This window comes from Acinonyx jubatus, chromosome F2, assembly GCF_027475565.1.
Source record: "Acinonyx jubatus isolate Ajub_Pintada_27869175 chromosome F2, VMU_Ajub_asm_v1.0, whole genome shotgun sequence".
NCBI classification, from domain to species: domain Eukaryota; kingdom Metazoa; phylum Chordata; class Mammalia; order Carnivora; family Felidae; genus Acinonyx; species Acinonyx jubatus.
Window position 1 is genome coordinate 20,671,293 of NC_069394.1, and position 27,916 is coordinate 20,699,208.

Here is a 27,916-nt window from a genome sequence, read left to right on the forward strand (position 1 = left end):
TAGGCGCTGTTAATTATTAGGCCCTACCACAGACTGTCAACTGGCTTCCAGGCCAAACAAGCTGAAAGCCTCCTAGTTGAGAAGCAAGACAGCCTTCCATCATCTGACATCCTCAGGTGGGATTTGGTTCTCAATAACCCCTTGAGGCTGATGCCTGTTCAGTGTTTTCAAGCCATCCCCCACTCCGTTTTAAGTGTTTATACACCTGTACAACTTGGAGGATTAGACGACGGCTACGTCACCTGGCGGTTTTCTCCAGAATCCCGCGTATTCCAGGGCGCAGAGGAACAAGTTTGAACCGCACCCGGGCAGCGGCTCTCTGGCCCAGGCGGGAACCACTGCCAGCCGGAGCTCTGCTCCCCTTACTAAATGACTGGCCAAGCACGCCGGCGAACAGGCCCAGAAGATTCCACCACAGACCCAGCTACCCCCTGCCCTCCGCACGACCCCTGCCTGCCAGGTGCTTACCCACTTCCAATTGTCCGCGAAGAGCTCAATTTCGGGTCTCTATTCAGCGCCGAACGAAACCCAGCGCACGGCATCCTGGGAAATGTAGTCCTTGCCACGTCCGGGGGTCGCTGGCTCTGCCCGCGAGACGCCCCCCAGGAGGGATTATTCTGCCTAGGCGGACTGAGGCCGGAGCTGCCGTCTGAGTGTGGAGACGGAGCAGTTCCCCGCGGAGGATTCGGGGTGCTCTCGCGGGTCGGAGGGAAGTGAGAGAACTACACTTCCCGGGCCGCCCTGCGCCGAGCCAAGCCGGCAGCCTCGCTTTGCGTGACCGCGGCAGGTTGGTCCTGGAGCAGATGAGCGCAGAATATTTAGGCGAAAGCGCGAGGAGGGGGGAGCGCGGGGCAGGAGGAGTACCTCGGCCGAGAAAATTATGCATGCGTTAGGGAAGCTCTAGGAGAATGGCTGTGGAAGGTAAGGGACGCTTGGGCATGTTAAGCTCCCTCTTAACCCGCGCACCCCACTACACACATCCCTGATGAATCCTGGGGAACGTGGGGAGGAGAGGAAAGAGGGTGGTGGCGAGCGGGCCCTTTCCTCCTACACCTCTTGGCACTCACCTGAGTCCCGGAAGGCGAATAGACGCTTTCTTCAGTTGCTTTAGAAAGACATGTAGGTGCGCAGGACTTTGGGGTTGGAGGCAAACAGTACCCCTGATGCGAAACGATGTGCTGGAAGTGGGAAAATCGGAGAGACGGGCATGAGGTCTCAGCTCCGAGGTGTCCCTTTCGCTGTCCCCTCTAACCGGGGCGGGCTGGATGGCCGCAGGACTGGGAATGCCCATTTTGTAACACCCCCTCCCCCCACGTGGGAGAGGACCCCCGGCCGGGTGCGTCATCGGGAAGCATGGACTTCGATTGGGTCCAGGGCCCCTATCATGCGCACCCGACAGCGGTAGCAGCGGATGTACTCAGAGGGTGGAGGTGCCCCTACACCTGTCTCTGTTTATACCACCATCCCGGGGTTAGCAAAGTTTACAAAAAATAAATGGAATCAGCCAGGAATAAAAAAGACTAGCCAGCCTCTTCCGTTGGGGTGAATCCGTTCCTTTGAAGATACCTTCCTCTTTTTCTAGTGTGATTTTGGCCTTTTGGCTTTGCGGTTGGAGCTCTAGGATACTGCCTCTCGTGAACCTCCTGGTTGGAAGCAGGGACAGGAGGTTTGTGAGGGATCCCGAAGTTTTACTTCAGAATATCTTACCTTGGAACACAAGACTTTTTTGTGTGCAGGGTAATTTATGGGGAAATATACGTGGAACAGATGTGTTTGTGATGTCAAATTGGAGGTCAAAGTGTGCCTGAATGATAAAAATGCAATAATTATGGGACCGACGTTACCTGCAGAGTTATGGTTCCTGAGTGTGCCTCAGGTAAGAGGGGAACTGGGGCAGGAAAATGAGGGCATGCCCGCCTACCGCATCTGGCTCCTTGCCAAGGGGAAATGAGCCCGTTCCTTGTAGGCTGGAGGCAAGAGGGAGCCACAAGGGCTTGCTTCCCTCACCCCTTCCTGCCCCAGGAGAGAACAATTGAACTACTCTGACTCCTGCTCTCATAATTATTTAACCACCTGAAGTGGCAACAACCCAGTTTCTGTGCTCTGTACGTTAACTCAAAAAACTATTGCCTTTGGGCTGCTGTTGAGTTTCCCAGTTGGCTACTTTTAGTTACCTATTTATTAATATACTCACATATATAGTTTCTATATTACATAGATAGCATACATGGTTTTGAAAAAATAGCCAAAATAAGCTTCCTGTGCAAATATAATAATGTGAGAATCAGGCTTCGTGCATTGGTACAGTTGATGGTAAGTGAAACAAGGCTTCATATGAGTGAAAAAAGCTAACAGAGGATAAGGATCATCTTGAGCTTCAGGTCAAGGGTAAGTTGACCTGCTGGCACTCCTTCTGCCTCACCCTTCAGCTGACCTTGATTATCCTCTTTTTCTCTTCACTCTTCTGTGTTCCCAAGTGAGGGACACTCCCATGGTTGCCAGTCCACAGTGCATTTGAAAAGAATGTCCTGCTTGCTGTAAGAAGTATAAAATTAGTCATATTTCTTGTCTGATGGGTTATTATACCAGCAAAGGCAGACCTTGCAAAAACAAGGGCTTTGGAATGAAGTACACGTGGACTGCAGAGGCTTATTTTATTTTGTAGAGATTTATTGGTTCAAGTGCTTGTCTAGTAAACAGGAGATCCTGAGTTTGAATCACAATGAGGTCTCCACTTGAGGAATGAAGGAAGTAGTTTAAAGTTTGGCTGCAAATAGGATTCCTAGCTCAGTTTTTGCGAAGGCTGTTTGCTCAGCCTAGACTGGGCTCTTCCTGGCTGCTCTCACCTGATCTTTAAAGGCTCAGGGAAAACTTCACTTCCTCTGCGAACCTGACTCAGCCCTGCCTTCCAGCTCTTTGCCCTAGTCTATGGGAGGGGCTTCTGCACTGAGCTTCCCTAGTACCTGTGGTTACACCTATTTTAACATCTCCAAACTTAATCTCTCACTGGAGTATAAGACTAACCCCTTGGGGCTTGGGACCTTATATTCCCAGCCAGTAGCACAGTACCAGACCCTTAGTAGGTACTCAGTAAATGCTTTATGGAATGTATGGGAAATAAACTCATGGCCACTTTTGTAACTGACTCCATAAGTGTGCATGGGGCTTTCTTAGCCCAGGTGTCATAAAATCAAGGACTTTCTGAGAGATTTGAAGGTAGGAGAGACTCTTAAAGGAAGTTCCCCTCTCCTCAGTTTTTAGTCCTGATACTCAATCTGATAGAGCAGTATTCATCCAGGGAGTCTTGAACTTCCTAGCTCATGGCTGGGATATATTGGGACTGTTGTTCCTATTTTTTGTCCATAGGCCAGGGATGCTGTATGTCCCTCAGTGCACGGCCATCCCATGCAAAGTTCACAACCCCAAACTAGGTAACAACCCATGTCCCTAAGTTCATTGAGAAACATTGATTGGGAGAAGGAATTTTGCCAGAGGAACTGGAATAGGAAATACAATATGTGTTACTTAACATCTGAACTTTAGTTTCTGAATCTGGGAAAAAGGACACACTACTGTTTACTTCCTAGGAGAGTTGAGAGGATTTAATAAAGGAGAAGCCTTATAGGAGGGTACTTAGAACATAGATCCTTAGTAAATGTTTTTGTATTCCCATCCTTTAAAAAAAAAAAAAAAGGTTTACTATTTGGCATGTTTTGTGTTCTGAATTTTCACTTATTCACACAAGTCTAATTAGCAAATTAGAAGGTGTTTTATCATGTGTAACCTGTTTGGTTAAGTAAGCTTGACCTTGTGTTAAATATAAAGTGTTAGAAGTATTAAAAGTGTTAAGAACAAATAGGGAGCTGATTCATTTTGTTGAACCTGTAGCCTTGAGTTTAAGATGATAAAGAGGTGTCCTATGTTTTATGGCCACCCTGGGTTGTGTTTTCTTCTCTGAATTTCATTACGACATCCTGTTTCTATTCCCTAGCCTGGTTGCGACCCATGCCTTGCATTTATGGGCAATTGGGCAGCTTAGAGTTGTACCTTCCAGGCATAGAATGCATGGTCTGCATTCAGGTTGGGATTATATTTACATCCATTGTCTTTTTTGAAAAAAAAAAATTGTAGTAAATTACCCCAAATAGCTGGAAAAACTAGGGCCACCAGGGAGGAGGTAGCACGCAGAAACCACAAAGTAATCCATTCTCCATGGACAGACTGTATAGATGATTGTGTCCGTGAGGTGATGTTTTTAACAGAAATAGATTGCGTTATTATACAGGGAACAGAAAAAGTGGACTCATCAGGGACAGTGTTTTATTCATCTCTGTAGTCCAAGGTTGGTGCCTGGCACTCAGAGGACTGCAGGAATTGTTCATGAATGGAGTAGAAATGCCCCGAAGCAAGCGAAGGGTATTCCTACTCTTTGTTCTCATTTCCTTTCCTGCTTGCTTCATCCTTAGAGCTGCATTTAAAAAAGTGAGTAGATAAACATTGTAGTGTTTCTATTCCAGATGTAATAGACTTGTCTCTCTTATGTGGCAGAAAAATGACTTGCAATATTCAGCACTTCACCTCCCTAAAGATTTCAAATGGAAAGTTATATGCTCTAAATGACATCTGTGTTAAGGAATCTGAATTTCCCATCCTAAATGAACAAACTGGCTATCAAATGGCCTCTAAGTCATTCAAGGTTCAGGTTCTGTAGTTTCTCTCCTGCAAAAGAGTAAAAACAAAAAACAAAACAAAACAAAAAAACCACCTGCCCATGACCAAGGTATTGTAAGGATACATGACAGCAGCTGGAGGAGAGGGCAAAGGAGATAGTCAAACACTCCTAGCAAAGAGAAGCTGTTGTAAGTGATGGCTCTCTATCCTGCTATCCTGTTGGAATTCAGAACCAGGTCACAGACTCCCAACGGGAGATAAAAATGTCTTTATTACAGGACTCCTCGGGCTGGTTTGTTTGGCTATGGGTTGGATGATAAAACAGGCTTGCTGATCTTGCACCCAAGCAGGGAACTTGCCCCTCATGGAGGTACCTGCCCCTGTAACAGCCTGAAGAGCCAGGAGAACATGGGCTCCTGCAGCAGGCAGGTGGGACTCAAAGGGAACGGGAGAGAACAGAGCCACATATGCTTTGTTCCCTTTCATAGACGTGTGTCTATAGTTGTCTCCTTTCTGAAAAGAACCTGTGAGAGTGGAGAGAGACCAGAAGTGTCCGCGTGGATTTCCCCTCTTATGAAACCTGGAACAAGGAGGAAGATGGCCCTCCATTCTAACCCCCCCGACATTTTTCTAAGTGCATTTTCTTCTTGAGAACATTGTAATCACCTCTTGTACTTGGTGGTGCTTGTGCTGTCTGCAGGTGGGCCTGTCTTCAGCCTGGGCCATGGTAGACCCTTGGTGAATTTTGTTGAATGAGGGAAGACAACAAATTAGTGGGTAGGGTTATGGATGCTTCTGATTGCCCCAGTAGCTCCTTAGATCACAGAGGAGAACTCCCCTCTGTGTTCACCTACAGAGTAGGACTGTAGAAGCAGTAGGAGCATGTAGACCGGTTTCCATAAGCAGCTCTTCCCTGTGCATGGTGATGTTATTGTTCAACTAACTGGCTGATTCTCTTCCATTTCACTTATCCCCAAGGGTTTTTTTTTTTTTTCCTTTTCCTTTTTTTTTTCCTTCTAAATTTATTTTGTTCTCTGGCCCAGAAGATTGGACTTTACTGTACCAGCAGCTTGTATTAATCAGTTTTTTTTTTTTTTTTTTTTTTTTTAAGACCTGGGAGTGGTGAATCGAAGCTCGTCATCAAAAATTCTTGTCTAGAGTGTGAGAAGTGGGGCCTCAAACCCTGCCACTGTGCTTGCCGAGGCTGGTTCCTGCCACTTCTTTGGGACCTCTCAGCCAGTTCAGACAGGGTGTCAGTTTAATCCTATTCTTGCCTGGCCCGGCCCGGCCCTTTCCTTCTCCTGTCTTGCTGTACCCCGGAGCCAGAAGAAACGAGGGCTGGTGTTCATAGGGGGAGATCATGTAGAACGTTGTTGCCGTGTTCTGTTAGGCTGAGTCACGGTAGATACTGTGGTGACCTACCGGAGGGGCAGCCCGGGGTCTGAAGCTGGTGCTTGAACGCTAGGGAGTGTCACGTGTTGTGCCTTTAACTAGGAGAAAGGTAGGGAATTGCAAACTCCTTGGCCTTGTAGAGGTTTTGCATTTTCTGTGTGCAGGGAACTTGACTAAATGGAGGAGGAGTCAATAAAGAAGGGAGCTTAGCCTGTTCTGTACCCGCCCCCATCATCCCTTTGCTGAAGGGAGACAAGAAGCAGACGAGGTGGAATGATAGAAGTGCTAATAAGTAAAAGCACAAACAACGTGATGTGGGAGGTCTGAGAACAAGTGGAGCATCTAGTTCTGAACTGGATGGGATAGCCTTGCCAGAGGAGTAGCATCAAGTGAGCTTTGGACCAGGATATTGATGGCTGGGGAATGGGGGGAAAGGCATAAAACAGGGGTGTATGTAGAGTATGTTCCACCTAATGGATCCCCACCCCCACCCCCCAAGGTCCTGGTGTTGTGCTTGTTTAGCCCTTTATGGACAGGAAAGTGAATGAGGATGCTCCTGAGTCCTATCTGGTTATTACTTTTCCTGTGGGCTCTATTAGCTGCTTGGCCAAACCTTCAGCACTCCCCACAGCCCAGTCGGATCTTGGGTATGGTCCTTTTGAAACCACAGGAGCAAGCGAGGAAAGCTGCTCTCTTGTAAATCGAGCTGATTTCTCCCCAATTTGCTGAAGTGGAATGTAGCCGTGCTCCCAGCTCTGAGCTGGCTCATGAGAGCAGCATTGGCTATATTTAGTCTGGTTTGTCTAAAGTGTGGGTGCAAGAAGCTGCTTGCACAGCTTGCCTCCCCGAGTGAAGAGCATGAAGGGGTGGCAGCTGTTGGGTGCCAGGGGCAGCTGCCTCATTGCCTTCAGACTTTTTCCAAGGGCACTGAGGCTGGGAGGAGCCAGCTGCCAAGTTCAGTTCCTTTGCTCCTTGGCTGCCCTTGTTGCTATGCTTATATGGTATTCTGTCCAGGAAATCCCAAGTCTTCAGTGATTTGACAGATGTGTATAGACTAATCATGGGGTGTGAAATCTCAGAGATCCAGCTAACCTGGAGAGCTGGGGGCAGAATGGCCCCAGACTGTGAGGGCTGTTGCTGTCTTTAAACGTACAAGCTCCACAGCTAGACGGGGTGTGAACCCCAACTCTGCCGAAGACTTGCTGTGTGCACCTGGGCAATTTACTGAATAGTTCTGAGACTCCTTGTTTAGCAAATGAGAGTATTAATAGTAATGACCTCATAGGTATGTTGAGAAACTTTAGTATCAGTAAAGCTCTTAGGACCCATTCTGGTCATTGCTCAATAAACAGTAAATGTTAGACAACATGATGGCAATGATGTCTCCTTCCTGCCACACTTAAGAAAGCATCTAATCCATCTTTATGGCCTTGTAATATACTGTCATATATAATAGGTGCTCAATGAAGGAATGTAGGTTCTCAGAGTTGGGATAAAACCAACCAAATGTGATTGGTAAAATATGAGTCATCTTTGCTTTTAAATGTATTAGTTGATTATCTGATTCCCTGCAGTTATGAGGCAACAGAGGGGAGTAAAAGTTTTCATAACAGGTGTATATTCACTTAAGTCTCATCACTTAATGATATTTCCCCACCCAAAATTTACTTGCCACTTAATACACACTGTTTCATTGGCTGGACTCTCTAATGGTCTGATAATAACTCAGCCATACAATACATAAATTGATTGCAAAGACAAATTTCAGATCTTGCCAAAGAAGAAAAATTTCAAGCACTCTATGAAATTGGCATTGGACAACGGATGTTATCATACGGCTGTGACCCAGAGAAGATCTGGCTAAGTTAGGCCAGATAACTGTTAAAGAGGACAATAATCAACCTAAGATGGTGATTTGATAGTCACCAAAGAAACCTATTAGGATCATCTAAGGATTATAAAGTCTTTGTCAAAAATTGTTGCCCTAATATATTTTGGGGGAGAAAGATCTATGTAAACAGACTGTTTAAGAGTCAAATGTGAAATGAGAAAGGTTTTGTCCTGCTGATCTAAATCTTACAGAAGTTACATAACAAAAAAAAGATTATTTTGGTCTAAGAACACATATTTACAATTATCTAAATTTGGTTAAATACAAGTTCTTAGTTTCTCCGTCTCAGATAAAGTATTTAAACTGTTTCAGTGTTCTCTTTGTGTTAGTATGTTAAATTTAAAATTTAGGTATCCTTTATATATCATAAAATGTATCTTTTGTGCCTCTTAGAGTTTTGACAAATATATTCAGTGTTACCATGCAATCAAGTTCAGTTGCTACACCCCAAAAAGTTTCCTTTTGCCTCTTTGTAATTACCTTTCACCCATAGCCCCTGACAACCACTGCTCTGAATTCTGCTCTCACACTCTCCTCTTTTTCAGAATGTCCTGTAAATGACACATTCTGTTGCCATTTGAGTCTGGCTGCTTTCATTTAGTGTAATGCACTTGAGATTCACCCATGTTGTTACATGTATCCATTCAGTCCTTTTTATTGCTGAGTAGTAGTCGACTGAGTGGACATACCACTACTTATCCATTCACCAATTGAAGTACATTGGGTTGTTTTCAGTTTTTGGTAGATGTGAATAACCACTATAAATAGTTGCCTATAAGTTTTTTGTGTGAACAGAAGTTTCTCTTGTATAAATAAGTAGGAATGAGGTTTTTGAGTCCTATAGTAAATGTGTTTTAATTTTATAAGAAACTGTCAAACCGTTCTTTAGAGTTACTATGCCCCACACATAGTACTGTGCCAAATTTTCCTCAATTTGGATTTTCTTTTAAGTTTTGATTTTTATTTGTTTTGAGAGAGCGAGAGGCAGAGCACATGAGTGAGAAAGAGCACGAGAGAGCGCCCCAGGCAGGCTCCACTCTGCCAGTGCACAGCCTGATGTGGGGCTCAATCCCAGGAACCTGGAGATAGGGATCTGAGCAGAAACTAAGAGTTTCAGAAGCTCTATCAACTGAGCCACCCTGGCACCCCTGGATTTTCTCTATTAACAAATCTGATAATGAGGGTCTCACAGAAATAAGATAATAATTTTAATGAGTTGAATGTAGGCATTTGGATGGAATTAGGGGGAAGTAACTTTCCAGAGGTGGGCTCTTGGGGCCGCATTATACAAGAGTGTGCCATATGGCTATGGCAAATATACACGCTTGGTTTCCAGGTTAGTCCAGATCCCGAGGATGAAGATAGCCTAAAAATGCCACTGGTTTTGCATCCAAAAGAAAGCTGTTAACAAATTCTTGTGTTACTTTCTATAAAGGGACTTGTATCAAGCTCTGGATACTGAGTCATTGTTGTCAAATAAGGAAAGCGGCCCAGATTAGGAAAGGCTTACCTTGGAGAAAGATAGGCAAGAGCCTGTGGACAGAAAAGGGAAGACCATGTGGGAGGCCACAGAAGAGCTTAACTGGAGTGGGGAACAAACTTCCTTGTCCTTGAAAGGAGTTGGCCTTATTTGCCAAGGGGAGTCCTGACCTGTTTTGTGAAGCCTAAGAAAAAGCCGTTTCTAGTGTGACTTAAATTGTGAGGATGCCTGGGCCAGGGGCTTGTTTGTGGCTTTCGGCCATTCCGATCCCGAATTGGCTCTTCAGTGAGCTGTTCGTTTATAGAGAGGGAGCAGTGCTTTCTCTTGCTAGGAGCACATTTTACTCAGCTGCAGTCTGGATATAGGGCCCAAGGGCAGAGTTGTTTCCAAGTGCAAACAATCGTCTTGGAGGTATAATTTGGACAGTAACACACTAGGGCTTCCAGGATTTTCCACTGTCTGTGTGACTGTGGCATAGAATACTTGAATCTGGGATTGCTACAGAATTCCTAGATGCATGGTTGCCTTAACTGTTGTGTGAGGTTGTAAAATGTTTGCTCAGGGTTTCTTTTTAAAAAATTTTAAGAATGTACCTGTGCATTACATGGAGGTGGATATGTTGTTAACCAGACTTCGGTAGATGCACTTTGCACTTTTGTCTCGAGGTTGCGATTGCCCCCTTGATGACCAGTGATGTATATTCAGGTATAGGAGAGTTCAACCAGTCACCAAGAAGTGGAGCTGGGGCGTGCCAGCTCCTGGCCTTGGCTCAATCAGTAGATGTGTATCAGGGCCTTGTGATGCCCGAGCTCTTGCTTTCTCTTTCTGTTTTCTGATTTTTTTTTTCTGTAAAAAAAAACAAAAAAACAAAAAACACTTTTTTTACATGGTGGTCCTTTAATAAATACTTCTGCGTGGATAAACTGGGATTGACATTTTGTATTGGAGTCATCTAGGAAGTTTGTGGGGGTACAGCATTTACCTCTGTAGCCTAGAATTGGAATATTTTTCATTTTATACTCACAAATCTTAAGCACTTGCTAATGGAAGTAATAGGTTCCTAATAGGTTGGGTAAGTCTAGGAAAAGCAGGTGTGCTGGAGACTGAACTCTAAGTCTTTCCTTGATGAGATTCTCCTGGGACACTTAATGACACCCACATTCCTAATCCCCTCCTTTGGGTGTATTGTTGTTTTGGTAAATCAGAAGTGGGGCCCTGACTAGAACATGTTCCCTGAGTCATTCTTAGTAAGCAAATTCGGAAGACACTGATATAGGGGCAGGATTCTGAATCTCAGGTCCTGAGAGGAGATCCTTAACCCCTTTACAACTGTATGCACAATTTGTAGATGGACATAATGTGTATTTTTCACGGGGGAGAAAAAAAAAAACTGGGGTTTACACTCTGTTCTTAGAGAGGCTAGGGATGAGTCATAAGAGCCTTATGAGAACATGCATTTGACTTTTTCTTCTGATACATCTCCAGTGCCTACAACTGTGTCTGACCCAATGAAGGCATACAATTATTTATTGAGAAAACAAGAGAACTAATGTTATTTTGTGCCTACTTTCAGCCAGGTTCTTGGTGTCTGTTCTAAACATTAGTTTTCATAATGCAGTGGGATAGGTGGTTTCCCCTTCCAATAGTTGAGGGAATTTAGGTCCAGAGAAGATGTGAGAACTCCCCGAGGCCACACAGCTCATTTGTGGTGGAACCAGGCTTTGTTGCCAAATTTGCCATATTCCAGAGTCCTTACTGTACTATGTTCCTTTTCTGGTTTTGTACCAGTTCAGGAGGTGGGTTCTAGTTTAATAGCTCTCTCATGGAAATGTTGGTAATTTAAGAAAAAAAATTTTACATTAAAATACAACATTGCTTATTTGGGCTCTACAATAGAAAAAACTCTTTAAGGTTTTTGGATCAGATCTGTAATAAGGTGCTTGTCTTGATTTTGCTTTGTAGAGTATTGCTTCTTTCCTTCTAGGGAGCCCCAGGTCTTCAGGCATTTGTTGATGCTGTTGCTGCTGCTTTCCCATGCTGCCTTGCAAGTTCACTTGCATGCCCAGCACAAATTAGTGTAAATCTGTGTATCTGTGATAGGCTCAGCACTGTGAATGGCACTGGGCAATATACCAGAATCTAAGGCTGTGGACCTTCCCATCCCGGGGCTTATTGTCAGGCCAGAGGTTCAAGAATTGTGTTGTAAATGTATCCCAGTTAAAAAAAAAAAAAAAAAGGTTCAGACATGGGCAGGACATGTAGGCAGGGTAGTCTGTGTGGGGGCTCTGCTCTCTCAATCAGGAGCTACCCTGCCCACGGCAATGACCCACCCATTGCCCTGGACCCCCCAGGAAAAGTCTTTTTCTATTTTAAAGAGTGAAGGGGCACCTGGGTGGCTCAGTCAGTTAAGCATCTGACTCTTGATTTCAGCTCAGGTCATGATTGTGTGGTTTGTGAGTTTGAGCCCCAAGTTCCACTCTGTGCTGACAGCATGGGGCCTGCTTGGTGTTCTCTGTTTCCCCCTTTCTTCCACTCCTCCACTTGCTTGCAGGCTCTCTCAAAATAAACATTAAAAAAAAAAAAAGTGAATTAACTGCTGCAGAAAGCTTGGTCCTAACCTGGAGAAACTGAAAAACCAAGCAAGCTGAAGTATTAAGAGAAAAGAAAGGAATGGATGTGAGAAATATTTCACAGGGGGAAAGGAAGATAGGATTGGGGCTTGTTTCCTTGTAGGGTGTGGCAGACCCTTAATTGCTCCCAACTCTCCACTGCCAATAAAATACCAGTCCAAACTCCTTAGCAGCCAGAGCCCTTCCCAGAATGCTAAGGCCTTCCTGCTCTGGGCTGATTTCCCCTTCGGAGTCTACCCTGATAGTCAGTGGGGCCCAGCACTCAGTTGTTTGCTGGCTCGTGGTGCACCTTGAGGTCCCCCCCCCCCCCCCGTCTTTGTGCTCTTCTCCCACCTCAAATGCCCTTTCTCCCACGGGTTCGTGTGATGTCCTTCTGCTCTCCTTCTGTGTCTACAGCAAGAGGATAGATGGGCGAGAGATGAAGATCTCCGTGTGTGGGAAGAGTGTGTCTGCCAGGCGAGGGCAGTGTTGAAGGGGTAGGATGAGGAAGCGGAAGGAGGCAGGAAGAAGCAGCCGTGGTAGCAGTGAGCCATTTTGGAATGGAGCATGTCAGCATCACCTGATGGTCAAAGACCACCAGCAAGGTATTAGCTGGGGAGAGTCCATGAGTTTGGCAAGTAGAAAAATTACTCTGATGAAATGAAAAGCAAATCCATATTAAAATAATTCGAAGATTAAATGGATGATGACACTACCCTTGATACACATGTATTGAAGTGGAACGAAGGGAGAAGTTGTTATAGCAAGAGAGTGATCCAGGTTTAAAGAGTTGCACTGTTCTCACCATTGAGAAGATGTGGGAAGGAAGATGAAGGCCTTTACCTAGATGGGAAACCAGTTCAAAGGAAGCTTTTTTTTCTCTTTAAGCTAGAAATATTTGAGAGAGTTTGTAGATGGGGTGTGTGTGTGTGTGTGTGTGTGTGTGTGTGTGTGTCCGTCCGTCCATCCATCCCAGTGGATAGGGAGATTTTGAAGATCCAAAGGATGGAAGGGAAAATGGATAGAAAGCAAGGACCATCACGAGTTTAGATGTAGAAGGTTTTTTTTTTTTTTTTTTTTTTCTGGAAGAGGTGAGTGGTGGGTGATGGGTGGTGCAGGTAAGGAGTGTTACTAATTAAGATATGTAATCTTCAAGAAATACTAATACCTATACCGTGAGACCAGCACTGTCCTGCTTATATATTAACTCCTTAACCTTCCCATCAATCCTATGTGGGAGGTACCATTATCATCCCTATTTATAATTAACGAAAGGGGCACAGAGAGTTGAGTAACTTGTGCATGGTCACTCAACTGGTAATGGTCGAGCCAGAATTTGATAAAAACAGAAGATGTCTGTCCATTTTCCTAGTTAGGAAACACTGGGAATACTGGATTAAAACATTATCATCCTTAGAATTTTCTTTAAAAATAAGGGTCTTAAAGTATGACCTTTAAGCCTGGGTGGCTTCGTCGGTTGACTGACTCTTGATTTCGGTTCAGGTCATGATCCCAATGTCATGGGATTGAGCCCCACTTTGGGCTCTGTGCTGGGCACAGAGCCTGCTTGGAATTCTCTGTCCCTCTGCCCCTCTCCCTGGCTTGCACGTGCGCAGTCTCTCTCAAAAGGATGACCTTTAATAACATAGATCATTGACATTTTGTTAGTTTATTTTGTGATAATTGACTCCAGGTAGGTCAGGTGTGGAATAGGATTTCGGATTTCAAATTCACAGATGTTGGAGGAGGGTATCATTTTCAGAATGCAAGTCATTTCCTAGAGAGGTTAGGCCTTGGTGAGTGCCGGCCAGCCAGCTGGTGCCATGAGGGCACCCTGACCCTACAGGCTGGGTTTGGTGTTTCAGGAAAACTAATAGGGGTAATGTCAGAAAGGAAAAGCGAAAAAGGTACTGAAAATAAACTTGGCCAATTTCATAATTTTGCCAAGATAAGAACATGTTCCCTATTTCCTTCTATCTCCTGCCCCCTTCCTGCTTTTAAAGCTTTAAGATTTAGGTTTCCAGGGTGCTGATGCCATTGTCCCTGATTCTAATGGTAATGGTAGTGATTTTCTGGTTGATGCTTGGTCCATTGCCTGCTAAGTGCCTCTGTAGAGCCCCCAGGAAACTCTGCCTCCCTCTGACCTGCTTTGCCTGGCCAGAGTTTCTTAATTGAAACTCAATAGCTGGTAGCTTTTGGCACCCGTGTATTTGCTGGGGCTCACCCCAAATCCATCATCATTGAAATCCTACTGCCTTGGCTTTACAGAGTACTTCGCGCTTTCCGAAGTACAGTTTCTCATCTGAACCGCAGCTGATCCATTGGCAGCTGGAACAGGGGCTCTTGTTCCCATTTCATAAAGAAGGATGTGAAGGTTCCCTTGTCCAAGGTCACATAACATATTAGTGACAGAGCTTAGATTAAGAACTTGGGGTCTTGAGTCTTTGATGGCTCTATTACTGCTGCCATGATTGAAGGGATGGCACAGGGCCTACTTTGAAGGGCTTTGCAAATGGGCTGTTCTAGAAGGGATCCAGAATTCTCTGAAATTATGGATGGAGGCAGCCAGAGTCAGGCCAGAGGTCATGTAGTTCTCTGGAAGCACCCAATCCTTGGCTCCGGTAGTGAGAAGCTAAATTCCTTTTTTCCCCCCCTCCCATTATTTTGTTGATTTGCCATAACTAGATCTTCTAAATAGCTATATTAAAGTAATATTTAAACACTTTTTTCTAGGTGTGAAAATCTTTCATAGTCACCACAGACAGAAAAAAACCCCACAAATAAGAAACTAGGAATAACAATAGCTAATGTTTACTAGGTACTCACTGATGGTAGCAGCTGGGGCTGCTCTCCAGCCAGTCTCCCTTGGTACAGCTATAGTGGCTGTTGATAGCCAATGACTTCTGATGGGTTGTGGTCTGGACCATACTGGTTGTTTATTTTGAATATCCTACCTGTTCACAACAATCCCATGCGATGGTTCTTAATATTCATTTCCTACATGAAAAATGGAGGCCCAGAGAGATTAAATAATTGCCTTAAGGTCACCAGCTGGTAAATGATGGAGTAAGAATTCAGACCAAAGTTCAGATGACTTCAGTGCCCACTCTGTTGCCACTAAGAAAGCCAGTAGATCACCCCAGGGAAAGTTCATATTTCCTTCTGGGCTTTCTATAAGTAACTCACGATAGCTGGTGTAACCTGTCATTTTAGCAAATCTCAGCGGTTGGTTAGTTGGTAAAATATAAATGCGTTTGTGTTTTTGCTTTGTTTTTTTGGTCATTGTGTATGGTAAGCCTAATGAACAATTTCATTCTCCGTAGATACAACATTTAATGAGGCCCAAGTTCCAGAAAGTATCCTCTCTGTCAGTTCTGTCCCTGTGACTTGATGGTGAATGTCAGAGTCATAGAAAACCCCTATCTTGTGTAATAAAAAGATGGGGGTGGGATTCAAGGTGCACCATGAGCCAACAAACAACTGACTGCTGGGCAGATTCCAAAGGGGAAAGGGAAGGAAATCATCCCAGAGCAGGAAGGCCTTCGCATTCTGGGAAGGGCTCTAGCTGCTAAGGAGTTTGGACTGGGATTTTATTGGCAGTGGAGAGTTGGGAGCAATTAAGGGTCTGCCACACCCTATAAGGAAACAAGCCCCAATCCTGTCTTCCTTTCCCCTGTGAAATATTTCTCACATCCATTCCTTTCTCTTATTGTTGGACTAGTTTTTAGTTTAAGTCTGTTTCCTATTTCTCATCTGTTTTTGTTGTATTTTCTGATAAATTTTATCTTTCAAGCATCTACCATTCTTAATTTTTCAACAGCTTGTTTTGCCTGAAATTTTTATAGCATCTAATCTTTGTGGATATAGTATCTTGCCATACTTCATTGAGGTTATTAATGCTAACATTTCTATTGTTTGATTGAAGTTTACCTGGCTCTCCATATGCCTTCAAGGTGGGGTTTTTTTGTTTTTTTTTTTTTTGTTTTTTGTGTTTTTTTTTGGTCTTCATTCTGGTCTCTGTTCTTGTTAGATATTCAAGTGTTTGTAAATATTAGACTCTCTGCTCATATTTGAGTGACCTTAATTTTTTTAATTGTGTATGGATGGGGCCTGTCAATCATGGTTTTCATTATAAGATGTATTGGCTGGATTTTTAGAATGAGGGAGGAGGTTGTCTTACATCAGAATATTTAGATCATTTTTTCTTGGACTGGTTAATCGCTCAGAAGATCTAATATTCAAACTCCCAAATCTGATTCTAGAGTCTATGGCCTTATCTACTCATTTTCTTAATTTCCAGATAAGGTTCAATGTCTGGGTATATTTAATTGTATTAGTTCTAGAAAGTTAGCAATCTAAATGTAGAATTTATAGGAATTATCATTTCTGAGGATGATAATTTTCACCAGAAATTTCCCTCACTACAAAAAAAGATACGTGGTATATGCTCAGAAGATCATTGTGAAATGTTATTTTGCTCAGTGCATCACGTCTTCATAAGAGCGTGTGATAGGATTGAGAAAGTTCCCTAACTCCCACCCTAGCGCTGCAGTGCATGTGTATACATTCAGATGTGACAAAAGTGGTCATGCAAACCAAAACAGATTCAACCCCAAGAGCGGTGTCCTGTTTATGGGACTTCTTGGGGCAAGAGTGTTTCTTGATACTTGGGATTAGGAGTTAGTATTGAGGTGGCACCAATCATGTGTTGGTCTGAAAAGGGTTAGGGGAGAAAGGGCTGGCTGGACTCTTAGCAACTTGTCATGTACTTGTGTGTTCAGGTTATAGCATTTTGATTTAAGCATGCATTCTGCTGACTGCTTCTAGAGACTTTCCCATGTGGTCCCTTCTTCTGACTAGGTCTTTTTGAACTTAGAGTGGAGAGATGTCCCTAAGGGCCACCCACAGTTGCCTCTTTCTGTCCTGAGTAGGTTTTTCTCCTCTCTTTTCCTCTGTATCTACCCACTGGTATTTCATCATTGGAGTGGGAATGGGGATAAGGGCTTGACAATGTTGAGCTAGCATTTTTAGAAGAGCCAGCTGTCCTCCATTGGCCTGGCCACTTGTCCTCCATTTTTGAAATCTGGGCTCCCATTCTCAAAGAGGGACAGTGGGGTCCAGATTCCATGAAAGAAGCAAGCGGAATGACACCACAGCACTAAGAATTCTCTGCTGTTGAGAATGTGAGGCAACCTGCTTAAAGATAATGGTCTGGAAAAATTTGAATTTATGATACTTCACCAACCATGTTGTGTTTGTCAAAGGGTGAGAAAAAAGGAAGATACACTGGAAAACAGGACAACAGTGAAGAGGGTTTGGTGTCTGGAAATACTTAAACAGTCGTTCACTAGGCATGAAGAGAAAATTTATCCAGTTAGAAAGGTTACATCAGCTATTTAGACCTGAAAGCATAGCTTTGTTGTAAACCTAAAGGTTTTAATAATTTTTACAGAATTTAGTATAGTCTGTTAATATCCTGGAGCAAAATACTGTTAGAAATTCAAGAATTTTTTTAAATGCAACATAGCAACATTTCCCAACTTTTTAAATTAACCTTTTAAAATAATTATGATTACATGCTTATATATACTCTTTGGAAAGTAAGTAGAAAGAAAAAAAAATTATCCATGGACCCACCTCTTAAAAGACAGGTATTGCTAGTATTTGGCATATTTTTTCCTAACCTTTTTTCTTTGTATGGTTTTTGGTTTTGCCTAGCAGTCAGAAAGCGTTTTGCTTGCCTTTTAGTAGGATATTTTGGTCTTCAATTGGAGTTGACTGTGGTTATGTTCAGATAATGCATGTCTGGGATTTATTCTTTTCTTGTCATGAGGCTGAATAAGCAGTTCTTCAGTTCTTGGCTTGAATAAATTCACTGTGCTTTTAACATAAAACATTGTTCAGATTAGAGAGTGAATAATCCTTAGAGTGAAGAAGTATGATGTATGTTTTACAACCACTTAAAAAAATGTCAAATCTAAAAAAATCAAAAGCACAAAAATGGCTTGGGGAAAATATGTATAACAAAGATAAGACCAAGTCTCCTGAGGGACAGACTGTCCTAGGACCACTGAGAGACTCATTATAGATGTCTAGTAATATTTATTAAATATACAATAATTACATGCAACACAGTGGTCTCAAAAAAGAACGACATCTTTATCTAGAGGCATAGAAGAGAGGAATGTAGTGTGATAGATACACTACTGAAACCAGGGCTAAATTCTAGTCCTGCTTGCCCTGCTAGCTAGTTGCTACCTCAGAGGAAGCTGCCCTCAATATTATCACCAATAAAACGAGGCTGTTGAGCTATATAATTTTAATGAGTTTCTATCCTCCTCTGACATTCAGTGACTCAATCAATTTATGATTCTGGGACCAAACACGGAGAACATAAAGATCCAAAAAATCTAGCAGCTACCTTGACTCATTTCCCTCCTCCCTCACATCCAGTCAATTACCAAGTTGGACCCATTTTACCAAGTCTGGGGTTAGCAGATAACCACCTGTTTTCTTAAAGTTTTATTGGAACACCGTTATGCTCATTGGTTGATGTGTTACATATTGCTGCTTTTGTACTATAGTGGCAGAATGGGGTAGTTGGAAGGATTTAAATATTTACTATATGGCCCTTTATAGAAAACATTGGTCAACCTTTGACTGAAATAATTTGCAGGGGTGCCTGGGTGGCTCAGACGGTTGGGCATCCGATATAGGCCTAGGTCATGATCTTGCCAATCCTGAGTTCTAGCCCCACGTCAGGCTCTGTGCTGACAGTTCGGAACCTGGAGCCTGTTTCAGATTCTGTGTCTCCCTCTCTCTCTCTATCTGCTCCTCCCCCACTCATATTCTGTCTCTCTCTCTCAAAAATAAATGAACGTTAAAAAACTAAAAAAAAAAAAAAAAAAAAAATCTGTAAACCAATCTCCTTCTCTCCTCACTACCTTTGCCCTAACTTAGGTCTTCATCTCTTCTCACCAGGTGAATCCGGGAGCTTCTAAAATGAGTTTTTCTGACTCCAGTTCTGAGCCTCCCAAGGGTGCTGTGTATGGAAACAGTGTAATGTTTAAAAAGAAAATCTTAACACGAAGTTGCTTAAAACACTTCCTGGGCAGCCTTCTAATCTCAAGATGAAATTCACGATAAAATACCTAACACACCAGGTTAGAAAGCCACAGCACTTTACTGACATCTGAAGACCCTTGTAGTCACCAAAGACCAGGTGTGGTTTGGCGCACCTGGGTGACTCAGTTGGTTAAGCATCCGACTTCAGGTCAGGTCATGATCTCACAGTTTGTGAGTTCGGCCCAGTGTTGGGCTCTGTGGTGACATCTCAGAGTCTGGAGCCTGCTTTGGATTCTGTGTCTCCCTCTCTCTGCCCTCCCCTGCTCGCTTGCTCTCTCTCTCTCAACATATTTTTTTAAAAATTAAAAAAAAAAAAAAAAAAAAGACCAGGGTGGTTTGACATGACATAAGCTGTAGGGACTGGAAAACCCAACTAGCTTTAAGTAGGAAGAGGCTGTGTATTAGCTCATCTAATTCAGAAGCCTGGCTATAGATCTGGCCTGGAGAAAAGTTTAATCCAGATTTCTAGTTGTTTCACCTGGACTTCCTTTCCATTCTGTTGCCTTCTCTTCCGTGTTGACCCTATTCACCCAGAGACTTTTTGTCTTGAGAGGTCAGAACTGCTGTGGCAGCTTCTGTCTCCTCCTGTGAACACATCTGGTAGGAAAGAAAACAAGTCTCTTCCCTGTAATTCCCACACCAGTGCAGAGGTGTCTGATTGGACAGCATAGGTCATGTGGTCAGAGATATGGAATGTGCTGATTGGCTTAGCACCAGTTCATGCATTCAAGCCCTGGAGTTGGGGTAAGATCCCAGATGAACTATAAAGACTGGGAAGAGTGGAACTATCCCCAATTAAATATTAGGCTGTGGTGGAAACAGGGTGAATGAAGGTGGGTTGGGACAAAATAAGGTTCACCGAGCATACCATGAGCAGGATTGCAGTGATGGTCAGAAGCAGTAGCAAGTGACCTGGGGAGGCCAGCAATCAGAGAATCCCAAAGTTGGGGGATTATGGTTGCCTCACTCACTGGTTCTTAATTCCAACCAGTCATTAGAAGTACCTGATGCCTGGGCTGTTTGAGGACACATTAACTTGGGTTCTCTTTTTGGTTGGCTAGGTCTGAGGGATTTTACAAGTTATCAGGGTGTTTCTAATATGCAGACAGACTGAACTATTGATTGGGTTTAGGTCCAGGTTTCATTTCCTGATTCTGTGGAATGGGAACAATCGTAATTATCCAGCAGGATTGTTGTTGTATTGATGTGAATAAGGAATACAACCTACTTAGGTGCTCAAATAAATGGTAGTTTCTTATCCGTGGTTCTTACCTTTACAGGGATACTGTATTAGATTCCTGAGACTGCCATCACAAAATCTCAGACTGGGTGACATAAACAGCAGAGAATTTCCCATATTTCCGGAGGCTAGAAGCCCAAGATGAAGGTGTTGGGCTGGTTTGCTTTCTCTTGAGACCTTTCTCCTAAGTTTTCAAGTAGCCCTTTTTGTGTGCATACACCTCTGATATCTCTTCCTCTTTTTATAAGGACACCAGTCTTACTGGATTAGGGCCCACTCTTATGGCCTATTTAACCTTAATTACCTCCTTAAATATCCTGTCTTCAAAACGTAGTCACATTGGGGTTAAGACTTCAAGTGAATTGCAGGGAGGATACAATTCTGTCTGTAAGAGAGATGGATCCTTTGATTCTCTGATAGCTAGGGTTCCTTTGCCCGGAAAAAGGCAGACACACAAATGTATGTCAGACTTTGTATGCATTTATAGGACTTTGAAGATCCCACTTAAACAGGAACATCTGAAGCAGCCTTGCAGAGGAAAACCAATACCCAAGAGGAGGATGTGTATAAAAGAAGGCATTTCATCTCCTCAGCCCATTCACTTAACAAGTATTCACTGAGTGCTGCCCATGTGTCAGGCACTGTGCTGGGGTTAAAACAATGAATGGCCCAGGCAAGCCTCCTTCTCTTACCACTTAAAACTTTGATTGGATGCAATAAACACATAAGCCATCTCTACATGGCGGTACCAAGTGCCATGTAGAGAACCAAAACAACGATGGGGGATGGGGTGGGATTTGCCTGGGAAGCTACTTAGAGAATGTGGTTAGGAATGTCTTCACTGAGACAATTAAGCGGAGGCTTGCACAACCAGGAGTCAGCCATGCTAATGGGAGTAGAGGGTTTATGGCTGATGAAATGCCTGCTATTCTCTGGTTTATTTTAGTATCAGCTGGTGGAACCACCTCCTCTCTCAGCAGCTGGTCCCCTGATTGGGTTCTTCTGCCTGCAGAGCAAGAAATAGGAATCTGCTCTGAGACGGGCATAGCTGTTGTGGATTGCTCCCCTGTCTTTGGATGTCTTTCTCTTCTATATCTGAAATGTTTAGGTCATGTATTTGAAGGGATAGGACCCATCAATTCAAACATCTGTTCCTCTGAATTCTCATGGACATGACGAGACTTCAATCGTTATTTTGACTTCAGCGTGAAATAGAGTAACCCTGTGGGAGAAGCAGTCGTATCGGTGGTGTGGTAAATGTATAAATGATAATTGTATTGTAGTACATGTTTCTATAATAGTACGCTGCGGGTCTGAAGGGTCTAAAGGGACCCCAGACGGCATCTGGATGGAGTGGAGAAGACTTCTAGAAGCTGCATCCTAAAGGTCCCCCAGTGTCCTTAGGATAAAGAACAAAATCCTGTCATGAATTGCAGGCTCCTGTAGGTCTAGTATTTGTTACCCCCGCCAGTTCTCTCCATCTCTCTGCCAAGAGAGGCTGGACTTGGTTCCTTACTTTAGGTTGGGGTCAGTTCTGCTCTGTGATTCTCATTCTGGGGTCCAGGTTGGAGGGGCAGTAGCCCCTAAGGCATGTTTTTTTTTTCTAGTTATCACAAGTGTGTAAGAGGCCAAATCAAACTTCGTAACCACTGTTCACATCTCGTCCACTTCTATCCATTGGCCAAGTTAAATCACACGGCCAAGGCCAAAGTCCTTGTCTAAGCATACACACTTTGCTCTGAAAGAAGAGGAGTAAGTGTTTATCAGTTGATCTACCATAGCATGTAAGGTGCTTAGAATAGTGCCCGTTTAGGTTTGCCTAAAGTATGAACAATAATGTACTTTTAATAGTCTTACTTTGGAGAAGGGAAAAAGAAGGGAGTAATAAACAGGGGAGAGGATTATTATGTAGGGCAAGACTTGCCTTATGGGAGGAGTGTGTGGGTTGAAGATGGAACATAAGGCAGAGCTTGAAGATTCAGCTAAAATGTGAGAACATGAGCTTAGAGTGTTGCCGTCTTCCTCATGGCTTTTGTTTGCAGCCAAGGGGGCAAGTGGTTGGATTGATAGACTTTCCCTGATCTGAGTTCTATGTACTTGATTCTTTTCCCCCTTCTCTCTAATCTTAAAGGAAAGGTTTAGATTGTGACAGTTGGTGTTTACAATGTTTTAATGTCTATCATATTGAGAACTGAGTAGAAGCATCTTTAGAAATAATTTACACCACCATAAAATGACTTGCTAATCTTTCAGAGTGTGTTCTTTAGAATTGTTTTTGTGTTTTGTATACCAGCCAAGAAGATCTAGACCAATGAGGAACCTGGTAAAATATCTTAGAAGCATCATCTGATTTGCAAAGCTAAGTGGGAATATAAATCCTTTCTTAAATACACAATCATGCTTTCTGCCATTTACTTGTGTTTTGTCTCTTTAGTTGTCTCTTAGGGCAATGTTTATATATGTGATTAAAACGTCCACAGGATGTGTGCCCGCCCACCAGCGTTCGACTGTAGGATTCATGAGTGGGAACATAAGGGCTGTGGGACATGCTGGCTTGTACCAGCAGGCCTCATGTAGCCCCTATTATGCGTCTGGTCTTTAAAAGGATACAGGTAATGAAGTTGATAATTAACAGCCATACGATTTATTAGATGCCTAATTTGCAGTAGTGACTTGCCGTGTGAAGTGTAGATAGATGCTTTGGGAGTTAGGATTAAGGAATACAGATAGGTGTTGGAAGGAAGAGAAGGTTTTAACGAGACCTGAACTGCATCTTGAAGGGTGCCCACATCAAACAGATGAAGATTGTCACATGTTTATTCATCCATATAGCTAAAATACAACATTGGCTGTTTCCCTGTGTTTAAAGCATTTATTCACCATCCAGTTGTTTAGTGAAAAGTCCCAGACTTCTGATCCTAATACCAAAACCCCATGCACTCAAAAGCTCCCTGATCATCTTCCTGTCCCATCTCTATGATTTCTTTTCACATCACCTACTCTTCCTTGTAAATGTTCCAAACTTACCTAATCTGTACCTTCTTTTAAATTGGTCACTCTTGGGGTGCCTGGGTGGCTCAGTTGGTTAAGTGTCCAACTTTGGCTCAGATCATGATCTCATGGTTCCTGAGTTCAAGCCCCACGCCTGACTCTGTGCTGACAGCTCAGAGCCTGGAGCCTGCAGCCTGCTTTGGATCTGTGTCTCCCTCTCTCTGTGTCCCTCCCCTGCTCATGCTCTGTCTCTGTCTCAAAAATAAATAAAACATTAAAAAAAAAAATTGGTCCCTCTTGCTTGGACACCTTCCTTGATCTTTGGATGCAAAGCTGGCCTTCAAAACCTATCAGAAATACCAAGTTCTATGGAGTCTTGCCTGTTCTGTTGTTTTCTTGGAAGTAATCCTTTTCTGTTTTTGAACCCTCTTAGCATTACTTTCTCTGCAGCTCATATTCCCAGCTTCCCTTGCTCTCATGCCATCTGCAAGTAACTATGGCTTGCTTATTTTTGGTCAATAGCATAAAAGTACTCAAACTTTTAGCTTTTATATACAAGTAAAATTTTTTTTTTAATGGGGACACTCACAGTTTATATAACTTTTACTAACATTTAAAACTCACGTGAAAAGAGACACCACCTCTAATCTAATTTCATAAAAATCAGCATTTGACCCCCAAAAATGCAGGGTATGAGAGGACAGGGCTTTATGCTGAAAACTGGCCAATGGAAAACTCCTGAGGCTATCTGGTTTTGTTTTGTTTTCCATTTCACAGAGGACCAGTGAAATGTTCATCCTGTATCTGCCCTCTCTGGGTAGACGTTTTCAAGTCACTCTTTTAGTAGACTGTGAGCTTTGCCAGAGCTGACTTCTCTGATTCCCAGTTTATCTCTATCTCCGTCCAAGATAATCTTGGATCTCTAAAAGCTTATAACAATGACAAAAATAACACTGATCTGTGACACGGAAGCAACCAGGCTGGGGAATAAAGATCTGACTCTGTTTGAAATAACTAAACAAATAGTCACTTTTATACACACACACTTCAGATATACTTTTATGAAAGTCAGAGCAATAGACAGGTTCTAAGTGCTGTTCATTCTCAAAGAGCAAAAAATTTATAAAACCCCTAATATGGCATTATATCTTTTGTCTTATCCCTAAAATGTACATATGGTTATTTAAATGACTGAAAAAAATCTTAAAACTATAGAAACGTCCAATTATTTTAGTCAGTTTCCTTTCTTGTTCCCCCCCCCCCCCCCCAGGTAACATTTACAGAACAGAACAAATTGGTTTTAACATTGGGAAGACCCTGATCTTTTAAACTGGCACTATCTAGTAGAACTTTGTGATGATGAATAATGTTCAGTAATCTGTACCATCCAGTATAGTGGTCACAGCCACATGTGGCTATTGAGCAATTGAAATGTGGGTGATGTAACTGAGGAATTAAATTAAAAATTGTATTTAAATGTAATTGTATTTAAATGTAACCACATACTACTATTGGGCTCCTTTTTTGGATAGTGTGGCCTCAAAGATTGACTAAGGAGTATTGAGCTTTAATTTGTGATGTCAAGCTGCATGGTCTTTTATTCATTTTCTTTGTATACTTGAGAAATTTCAAAGGAGCATTTTTTGAGTCTTCAGCGAGTTGTATATGTATCAATGGCTCTGTTGACCTTTGAGCTCCTTTCCATCTTCACATCACAAGTCTTGAAGATGCTGATTGTCAATCCATAAATTAAGATCTGTCCATTTCCTCCATCATGGCTCTCCTTTCAGATACTATGATCTTTGACTCATGTATCTGTGTACACAGGCACGTACATTTGGGAAGATCCAGTGAAACAGTAATAGGGCTGGTTTACCTGGAGTGTTCCTGCAAGTTACCATGAATAGAAAGTGTGAGCAAGCAAGATCGCGTGTGCTCTCACTCCAGCCCCTTGGGGAAGGGGAAGTCCTATCCTTCATCCTGCCCATCAAGTCCAACTGGAACCTGTTGAGCCTTTTGCATGTTGGTGTGATTTGACACCTGTTTAGTTTCTCCTGAAATAGTCCTTTTTCTTTAGTTGCCAGGATTACTCTTCCCAGAGAATTTTAAGCTTCTCTTCTTCTTCTCTGAAATCATTACCTGACCTTTTGTCCTCCTACACTGACCTGACCCCTGACCAATCACTTCTTTTTTTTCCTTTTTTATTAATGGAGCTGTTCTGTGTGCATGTACTCAGACATATATACCAAGGGTAAAGATACTTCTGATGAAATCAGGATCATTAAGGTGACATTAGCAAGAGCAAAGGATGTAATAAAGCAATAGTTACCATTTGTGGGGCACGTACTGGGTGCCAGGCGCTGGGCACTTTTCTTCTAAAGCTAAATTCTAAAGATGTTACGATTATTCCAATTTCATAGGTAAGTTAACCTTAACCTAAAGCTGAGTAACTTGCCTGAGGCCACACAGCTCAACAGTGGAAGAGCTAGGTTTATTCAACTCCAAAGCCCGTGGTTTTACCAACTAAGCAATAATTAAGTTGTAGAGGGGAAACTGTGTTGTGTGTAATGTACAAATCCTGGTTTTCATGTCTCCTTTTCCATTTTCATGGTGGTCTTAACCAAGTTGCTTAGCATCTGTCTTTCCCTCCCTCTCCACCCCCCTCTTTTTTTCTTTTTTGCCCTCCCCTGCCCCCCTCCCCACTCAGGGTCAGCTCAGGCTCCTGAGCGTTCCAGGCCAGGGCTTCACCAGTAGACACCGGGGAGGGCTCTGACTGTGTGTGTTTGGTCCCCCAGCGTCCTGGCTGGGTTTGGGGAGGGCCCCCTGAGGGTGGTGGTACTGAGCCTGGGGGCAGAGGTGGCAGGCTGGCAGGCCCAGAGTATAGCACATATGGGGGCAATACATACGGGCCAGCACGTGAGTCCAGGCCCGGGTGGGATGAGTCACGCTCAGCCTCTAGCTCTGTCCAGCGAGGGCTGTCCGCTAGTGCTGTGCCCAGTGGTACAAAGAAGGCAGAGGTGGGAGGACACCTGGCCACCCAGACGGAGGTGGAGGCAGCTTCAGTTTTGGCAGTGTGATTTTCCCCAGGCCCCTGGAGCCGTCCCCACAGCCCTGGCAGGGAGAGGGGGCTGGCTAGGCCCTGGGTGGCGAGGGAGCAGCAGCAGCACATCCTACACACGCCTCCCTGGGCCACAGGGGTTGTGGGTGGGGCAGGGAGTGGGGGGACCACTTGCTCATGTAGACATGGGGGTCAGAGCTTAGTGACCGCCCCCACAGCACACACTCACATGTTGAGGCAGCGGGGTGAGACGGTTACTGAGGGCGACGGATGGACTGACCAGGGGCAGGTGAAAGCATCCCTCCTTCTAAGTTCTAATACCTTAGCGATAGGGGAGGAAGAGTCCCCCCGTATGTTAATTTGGTACCACCGCTTCCTCCCTTCCTGGAATACCAGATTGTAATGTGTAAAGGCTTCCTAAACCATCAGTCACTTCCCCCCCCTCCCCACCGTGGTACTGTTTGACAGAGAATGCCGTCAGCTCACCTGTACAAAGTATGTTACAGGGTGCGCATATTTGCTTTTACCCATATCCCTTCATTCCTCAACTCTCTCACTGAAGTTGTTTGTGTATTTGAAAAGCTGTTCTTTTTGCCTTCTGACTACGCCTCCCTCCCCCATTTCACTTTAGTTTGTTCTTTTCATTCAGGATTGTCACTTTTCAAGTCTGTACTATGTTACATTACTACCATTTTGTTTACTTAACAATTGTTAAAAATGTTAATGCCAAAGACCCCTCCGTTGTGATGGAGGAGGGCACTAAGATAAAAATGGAGATTGATGTTCATTGAACATTTGGCAGATGTCATGTGTCCTATATCAATATAGCAAGATGTCATGTGTCCTTCATCAATATAGCAAGAAAGTAGAACTTGGACTTGAATCAGTGGGTAGCTGTGTGTTGGGTGGGGGAGAGGGATATGAATCAAAACAGATGAATCAAAAATCATTTCTCCACTCTATCTAAAAGCATACCTAGTGTCTGTATTGTTTTGTTACATTCTTAAGATAGATGCTTACTGTTGTAGATTAAATAACCTTAGTGTTGAGTTCTGAGTTTTGATACTTGTATATTATACAACCAAAGCAAGATTTAGAGCATTTCCATTTGCAAGAAAGGTCCTTCTACTTTTTGCAGTGAAATCTTTGTCTTTTCCACTTGGCTCTTGAACCCATCCGTTGCGCTTTTACTTTTGGTTATTACATTTTTTAGTTATAACATTTCCATTGGGTAGTTCTTTATGTCTTCTGTTTCCTGCAACTTTGGTTCTTGGGTGAAGCTTTCTAGTTTCTCATTTGTGGCAGGTGTAATTACTCTTTGAAGATGTTTATCTTGGCTGCTTTCAAATCTTTGTCAGATAGTTCTGAGATTTCTGTCATCTTGGTGTTGGCATTTGCTGATTGTCTTTCTCATTTAGTATGAGACCTTCTTGGTTCTTGGTTATGAGTGCTTTTTTAA

General features: G+C 43.3%; 1 protein-coding gene across 2 annotated transcripts in view; it reads left to right on the forward strand.

Annotated features, from left to right (window-relative positions):
• Window positions 1-782: 782 nt before the first annotated feature.
• SAMD12 (sterile alpha motif domain containing 12) overlaps window positions 783-27,916 on the forward strand; it is a 384,200-nt gene continuing 357,066 nt past the window's right edge. The window contains exon 1 of one of the 2 annotated variants that reach the window (XM_027064004.2): window positions 783-921. In XM_027064004.2, the coding sequence (XP_026919805.1) occupies window positions 909-921 (13 nt within the window). In that variant the 5' untranslated portion in view covers window positions 783-908. Of the gene's footprint in view, window positions 922-1,673; window positions 1,877-27,916 lie in introns of those variants that run through there. The other variant, XM_053208189.1, reaches the window with a different exon arrangement.